At 41.6% G+C, this 8,336-nt stretch overlaps 1 protein-coding gene across 1 annotated transcript; it reads right to left on the bottom strand.

Annotated features, from left to right (window-relative positions):
* Positions 1-1,723: 1,723 nt before the first annotated feature.
* LOC142202882 (olfactory receptor 13C9-like) lies at positions 1,724-2,656 on the bottom strand. Its single transcript, XM_075273233.1, has one exon. It carries the CDS (start codon positions 2,654-2,656, stop codon positions 1,724-1,726), a length of 933 nt encoding a protein of 310 aa, XP_075129334.1.
* Between the last annotated feature and the right edge of the window lie 5,680 nt (positions 2,657-8,336).

The raw sequence follows: 8,336 nt of genomic DNA, 5'->3' as shown, positions 1-8,336 counted from the left end.
GCTCAGGGATCCCTGCTGTCTGCTTGTTCACAGCGCAGTCTGAGAGTTATCTCTGGACACTGGCAGGCTGGTGCTGCGGCAGCCGCACCTGCCAGTGTCCATAGATGACTCTCAGCCTGTGCTGTGAACAAGCAGCACCCCGGCCCCCTCCATCCCTAAGAGTGGCCTGCAAGTGTCCAGAGTGCTTGTTCACAGCGCAGGCTGAAAGTCAACTCTCAGCCTGCACTGTGAACAAGCAGACACCAGGGATCCCTGGCTGCATCCCGCGATCGACCCATACGTCCATTGCGATCGACCGGTAGATCGCAATCGACGTATTGGGCACCCCTGGTCTAGCCCATACAAGACAGATCATGGCAGAAAAAAATCCAACATGACAGATTTGGTTCTGACCAAATTTAGTTGATCATTGGCTGTATAGGACAGACTGTCGTAGGTTTCTGTATGACCCCCCAACACCAGACAGTTCAAAATCTGTCACTTCAGCCGTCTAAAAGATAATGCCAACACTAATCATCATTTTACATTGCTGCTGCCAACAATTGGCACCCCCTGCAATGTCACAATGGGGTAAAAATCAGTTGTCTTGCCAGCTGGGAACCTATTGAAAGTTACCAAGCTTGTCATGGAAGTTCTATTACTAATAGTCATAGAAAAGTAGTAATATTACAATCTACTGCAATACATAAGTATTAAAGTGTATTGTGTGACCAAGAAAAAATTCTTTAAACAGATGTAAAAAAATAGGATCTGAATAGAGCCAAACATGTATGAATGAATGGTATAGCATGTAAAAAAAACCCAACATGTCATATACTGTATGTTTGTTTTCCCCATCTTATCCCACAAAGTGTTCTTATGAGTTGAACAGCACATTATATGGAACATTGAATGGCACCTTTAATATAATATATATTCTCTCACGAAAATCTAGATCTCATACATGGCTTCTAGGAAATACAGATGAACAAATCAGAGATAAATGAGCAAAAATAGTCCTGGTCCTTAAGGGTTTATGATCTTGTTTGTTGTGGTTCTAGTGCAGGGGTTGTCTATGATTGGACAGAGATTGACTAGGTTGGGACAGGGCTTGTTTAGGTTTAGACCAGGGGTCCTCAAACTGCGGCCCGAGGGCCACATACGGCCCGCCAAGCACTTCTGTCTGGCCCCGCCGACAACGCTGGCAGGCGTGCATTTATAATGAAGTTCCTGGGGAGCTCGGGCCAGGCCATGGAGCGCACTTCACTTTACCTATTGGAGGGCACCGCTCCCGATGTCTGTGCGATTTGCTCTGCCTCCGGCCCACTATTTAAAAAGTTTGAGGACCCCTGGTTTAGACAGTAGTTGTCTAGGATTGGACAGCAGTTGTCTAGGATTGGACAGCAGTTGTCTAGGATTGGACAGCGGTTGTCTAGGATTGGACAGGGGTTGTCTGCATTTAAACAAGGGCTGTCTATGATTGGACAGAGGTTGACTAGGCTGGGACAGGGCTTGTCTAGGTTTAGACAGTGAGTGCTTGTCTAAGTTTGGACACGAGTTGTCTATGATTGGACAGTGGTTTTCTACGGTTGGACAGGGGTTGTCTAGGTTTAAACAGGGGTTGTCTAAGTTTGGACACGGGTTATCTATGATTGGACAGAGGTTGACTAGGTTTGGACAGGGGTTGTCTTAAAATTAGTAAAACTATACATGTTTGTGAAATCATTGCGATTTTACAAAGACTTTACTGAATGACCTTGGATAGCTTGAGAATATTTAGGACTTCTTTGTTCCTCAGGCTATAGACCAAAGGATTTAAGGCTGGAACCACTGCCACATACAACAAGGAAAGCATCATGTCCAGTTCTGAGGAGTCCTTAGAGTCAGGCTTCATATAAACACTTAGTGAAGTCCCACAGAAGAGGAAAACAACTGTTAGATGAGAGGAACAACTGGAGAAGACCTTCAATCTTCTAGCCGATGTCTTGATCTTAAGAATGATGGAAATGATGAAACTGTAAGACATCAAAATCATGGCAAATGGCAGAAATCCTATAATACATCCCTCAATTAATATGACAGTGTTCATGTGTGTGACATCACTGCAGGAAAGTCGTATTAAGGCTTTTATATCACAATAGAAATGACTGATATATTTATCACCACAAAATGACAGATTAGATATTAGGAAGACATATAGCAAAGAGTTCAAGGAACCAGCTGTCCAGGAGATAAGGGCCAGTATAGTGTAGACTCTCTTACTCATAATAACGGAATATTTCAAAGGGATACAAATAGCGACATATCGGTCATAAGCCATTGAAGCCAACAGGAAAAACTCAGTATCCATACAAGCTGCAAATATAAACATCTGTGTGAAGCATCCTAAGAAGGAAATTTGGGTTTCTCCAGTTACTTGTATGACCAAGAGCTTTGGAAGGATGCTGGAGGCGTAAGCTACATCTTGAATAGACAAGTTACATAGGAAGAAGTACATCGGAGTGTGTAGTTGTGGTGCTGCACATACAACTGCTATTATTATAAGGTTTCCAAGCACAGACACGAGATACATCAGGAAAATACCAAGAATAAGGAAAGCTAAAACATTTTCAGTTGTAGGAAATAATTTCAAATAAAATTCTCCAACAATTGTGTCATTATTTAGATTCATGGCCATGCTTTAGAAATAGACATGAACATAAGTCAGATGTAGAATACCACATGTGCAACTTCAATGTCATGGGAAATAATAGTTAAAAATGATTCTTAGAATTTGGCAAATTTTTTTGATCACAAGTTTGAATAGGGAAATAAGGACAAAATTTAAGATTTTTCAAAAAGATTCCTGAAATAAAAACAGTCACAACAAAGTGTCAATTGAATTAGTAAATAGAAAAGAACAAAAAAAAACAATATAAAAAACTAACTCTACAGTATAGACTTGCTTCTAGGCTTCTAGTCAGTTTTCTGGAGTCAGACACATGCCAGAGTGCGGTATCTTTGCCATCGATGTCATCTCTGCATTAAGGACAATAACATGTATTTATAGTACAAATGACGATAATTAAAATTCTCCAAAGATTTGTGAGTCTCTTCCAGTATAGCTCAATAATGAGGTATATATTCATTACTTAGATAAACTTTCTTAAGACCATAATTCCAATATTTGTATCAAATTTGAGGATGACATTAGTTTACATAAATATTTTAATTAGTTATATAAATGTAAGATTCTGGGTCTGCATGAAATATCCGCACCAGTACTGATGCCTATACTATGTGGCAATTTTATTACTGGTATGTTTTTGAAATCTGGAATCTTTATATATAGCGACTAGAGATGAGCGAACAGTAAAATGTTCGATGTTTGATATTCGTTTCGAGTAGCCCCTCAATATTCGACTACTCGAATCGAATATCGAACCCTATTATGGTCTATGGGGGGAAAATGCTCGTTTCAGGGGTAGGCAACGTTCGATCAAATTATACTTACCAAGTCCACGAGTGAGGGTCGGTCTGGATCCTTCGTGCAGTCTTCTCCTTGCAGCGTCCCCGAGGCATCTTCCGGCTCTGAATTCACTCTGCCAGGCATCGGGCCTGGGCAGAGCCGACTGCGCATGACCGCACTAGAAGCGGACATGCGCAGTCGGCTCTGCCCAGGCCTGATGCCTGGCAGAGTGAATGAAGAGCCGGAAGATGCCGCAGGGAAGCTGCACAGAAAGGACTTCTAAAGGTAGGAGAAGAACCAGCATTGATTGGCCGACTGTATAGCATTCGGCCAATCAATGCTGGTTCTGCATCAAACTTTTACATTCGATTAGCGAGTGGTACTCGATCGAGTATGAGTATTTCGAATACCGTAGTATTCAATCAAATACCTACTCGATCGAGTACTACTCGCTCATCTCTAATAGCGACTATATCCTTAAAAATTCCATAAATAACTTATCACCTGCAGATGTTCTCACTCCCTTTCCTCTTGACTGTTGAAGTCCAACATGCTTATTCTATAATGTATCACAATGGGATATGCTATATCCTACTAATATTTTAAATGTGAAAATGTGTGTGTTTGGTTGTTTGTGTGTTTGGATGTTTGGTTGTTTGTTACTCACATAAAAATGGCTGAACGGATTTGGATGAAATTCGGCACATAGATAGATTGTAACCTCGATTAAAACATTGATTACTTTTTATCCCAGTAAATGACAAGGCTTCACGACTGTTATGAATTTATGTTCACATACTATATTCCACTGCTCTTGCAGCAGCTTATCTCAGCGTCTGATAAAGCCAGTATACAGAAGAGAACACGATCCAGCCGACAAAAACTATTTAAGACTTAACTTTTATTTTGCCCATTCATATTAAAAATAGTCCAGAGAACATATAGCCAGATAAGGGATTGACCAATATGTTCACTGGACTATTTTTAATATGAATGGGCAGAATGAAAGTTAAGTCTTAAATAGTTTTTGTCGACTGGATCGTCTTCTCTTCTGGATACCGTGCATTTGTCCTAAGCCGCAGGGCTGGATCCATGCTGGTGATTTTTGTCGGACTGGGAGTGGAACACAGACATACGGAACGATTTGCCATGGAGGGCTGAGTACATTTTCCCTTTTCCCATTTTCCTAGTATTTTGTATCTGATAAAGCCAGGTCTGTTATCTCTCCATGTAAACACTCAGATAACCTTCAGTGGATTGTGTACATGCATTTGCATATTATCTGATCAGCTCCAGGTAGTGTTGACACACAGGGTGGGAAAACACCTTTAATCCAAATTGACAGTTTGCTACTTTTAAGCATGCCAGGAAAAAGAAAATAAATTTTTTTGCAAAATTCTAAAACAACGAGAGCTATGAAGGTAGCCAGAAGTCAATAGAGTTCTCCTCAAGCAGAGCTGACGGGGATCATTGGCACCAACAACACGGTCATTATATAGCTTTCCAACGAGCTTCTGAGATGCTGGAACAATCACGGGCACAGCACGAGGAACGAGTTTAGCGGCAGGCCAGCTTGACAGCTGCTGAAACGCCGGAGCAGGCAAACCACCAACGGCAGCAATTTGCTGAATAGAGGCAGATCATCGACGCCGACAACACATAGGCGAAGTCGCCGGCAGAGGCTAGTGTCTCTATAAGTGTATACTGTATGTCCCCATTGCTTGTGTAGTTCACAGTACATCAGTGATTTTTTTTTTTTACTGTTTTGCTGGCATATCATAATATTATATTAAATTTTATTAGAGTCTTTATCCAGAGTCAACCAAACAGTTAACAAATCACAATAAATATCAGATGATAGTTCTTTGCTTGAAATAACCAAAAGTGAATTATAGTGAAAAGTGAAAAATAATTGCAGCCCGGTTTCCTCCATCGAGGCTGAGTACCTGCCATTAGTTGGCGTAATGCAGCAATCATGTCGAATTGGCTCCAGGAGATCCAGCACATTCGAGCGATGGAAGACCTGGTGCGGCTTTAGACCAGATGGCAGTGCCCATCAGAAAGTGTGGCCACTCAGGAATGTCTTCTATTGTTATACCCTCTTTTCAGACCTCTTTTTAAACGCCTTCTCCTGGGATCTTTTCATCTCCTTTCCCCTATTTGCTTTATGTCGGTCATATTGTTTTATTGTTACTGTTGTATATGTTATACATCACTCCCTGCTGAGTCAGGAGCGCCTCCACGTCCCCTTCTCATCCTTTTTTACCCTCATTTTCCCTAGACTCTCCTACTGTTGTCTTCCCAACTCCCCCCCCCCCCTTTTTTTTTCTGACCGGGCCGGATGTACCAGTAACAGTTTTGGTTTATGCCTTTTCTTTGAAAAACTTAATAAAAATTTTCTTATGAAAAAAAAAAAAATGCTGAATGACTCTTCCAACTTATTTAGAAGAAGAAGACTAGGTTTAGGAGAAATATCTTTCTTAGAAGGGGCCAAATAGTCATTACTAGGGATTGCTAGGGATCAGTGAAGATGAAGATATGGAGGGTAGATGTGATGTCTCCCCTCCCAGTACCCGCCCACACTCTCCTAAGCCACAAGCCCCACCTTCTTCCTAGGTCTTTAACACTAACCTGGGAGGTGGGGGCAGTGAGGCGAAGAGGAACGAGAACACCGGGCACTGGACCAGTCATCTCTGCAGGTAAGTGGACACCAGGGGGGACTAAGTAGCCAGAGGATTAAAAAAAATCCTCTGGCTACTTAGTGATTAAAAAAAATCACTACACAGCGTGGACTCTAACAGTTAAAACATTCAATTGTTAAATTCCATGCTGTGTAGTGAATAGGATTGTATTTAAAATCCGATCTCCGATTAGTAAAAAAAATCCCATTGACTTGCATTGAGATCGGAATTGGGATCGAGATCGATTCGAATGAAAAATGATCAGAAATCGGATTTCAAAATCGATCCTGAAAAGTCAAGATCGGCTCAACCCTACTGATGACACATCTGGCAGTTATCTGCTAGAAGACATTAAGGTCTGGATAGCCACTAGAGATGGGCAAATCGGTTTGTCACAAATCAAATTTGAACTGAATATTCTCAATTGTTCGTCATGTAACCGATTTACTTTGGATGAACAAAAATGGCCACCATATTATCCTCTGGGGTCTCTTAAGATACAATAATAGGTGGAGGCCAAGGGAAGGTGCCAAAATTAAAAAAAATAATAATAATACTCACCTCTCCTGTGATGTCATGAGATCACAGTCACCACTGAGGCATGTGGTTGGGCCACCAGTGGTCATATGTGTAAGCCGAGTGTCATGACATCAAGATGCTCATCGAGACCATGTCACCGTATCATAGGCTTCAGAGGTGACCCCAGGCAAATAACTTCACAGGAGAGCACCAGATGTCACCAAGGTGGTAATATAGAGTGCCAGATGCAGCAAGGAGGCCCAAAAGAGGTAACGGAAGGTGAATTAAAAAAAAAAAAAATATTTACACCTCCCCTGGGCCGCCAACTATTATACTCTTGGGGCCTCAAGAGATCTCATAGTATAGTTCTACACCATGTTTTAGGCTAAGGCCCCACATTTTGCTGTGTTTTTTTTTTTTGAGCCAGTCAGGAGTGGCTTGACAAGGAAGATATAAAGGAAGTGCTTAGACATTTCCCATCTGTTAAATCCACCCCTGACCTTTAGGGCTAGTTCACACGGGGGCAAAGAGGCTGATTTTGACAGAGGATTTTGCTTTAAAATCCGCCCCTTTACAATATTGGTCTATGTAGACTGCTAGCTTTTTTTTCTGCTTGAAGAAAGCAATAGAAGTGAATTGGAGGCGAAAAACGCGCGCTTTTTTCTGTGCGTTTTTTGCAAAAAACGCGCGGAAAAAATCCCGACGCGGTTTTTTTGGCCCATTCACTTTACGGGAGGGGAAAACAGCCTGGCATTTTTTGAAGCGGTTTTCACAAAAAAAAAAAAAAAAAAGCTACAAAAAGCACGGCAAGGTCCAAAAAAAGCCTCCTAATTAGCACTTCCGGTGCCAAAATAAGCCACACATAATTTACGTGTGAACTAAGCCTTACTCAAAAAAATGCAGCAAAATCTACAACAAGAATCGCTGCAATGTGGAGCCTCAGCCTTAAACCAGTTTACTACATGGCTCAGATAGAACATAGTCAACTCTAAACAAATCATGGAACAAAAGCTGTAACAAATCTTGAGAGGTTTCTCCATCTCTAATGGCCACCTACACAAATGGAACTTAAAGGGGTTGGCCACTTTCAGACCAATATTGACAAACAAATGTACAATAAAAAGATATACAATTTTCCAATATACTTTCTGTATCTATTCCTCACGGCTTTCTAGATTTCAGTTTGCTGTCATTCATTCTGTTACCTCTAGAGGATAAAACTCTGACCAGGGTCATGTGATGAGCATTTTGAAATCTGATTTCTGATCATTTTTCTTTCGAACCCGATCTCGATCCCAATTCCGATCCCAATGCAAGTCAATGGGATATTTTTTTACTAATCGGAGATCTGATTTTAAAAACGATCCTATTTACTATACAGCATGGAATCTAATAATTGAACACTTTAATTGTTAGAATCCACGCTGTGTAGTGATTTTTTTAAATCACTAAGTAGCCAGAGGATTTTTTTTTAATCCTCTGTCTACTTAGGCCCCCCTGGTGTCCACTTACCTGCAGAGATGGCTGCTCCGGTGCCCGGTGTTCTCGTTCTTCTTCGCCTCGCTGCCCCCTGCCTCCCAGGTTAGGAGAGTGTGGGCGGGTTAGGAGAGTATAAGCGGGTACTGGGAGGGGAGATGTCACATCTCCCCACCCTGTACCCGCCCACACTCTCCTAAGCCACAAGTCCCGCCTTCTTCCTAGCTCTTTAA

The sequence above is a fragment of the Leptodactylus fuscus genome, chromosome 5 (genome assembly GCF_031893055.1).
Source record: "Leptodactylus fuscus isolate aLepFus1 chromosome 5, aLepFus1.hap2, whole genome shotgun sequence".
Lineage (NCBI taxonomy): Eukaryota > Metazoa > Chordata > Amphibia > Anura > Leptodactylidae > Leptodactylus > Leptodactylus fuscus.
Note: the sequence above shows the minus strand (reverse complement) of the source record. Positions and strands in the feature narration are given on the sequence as shown.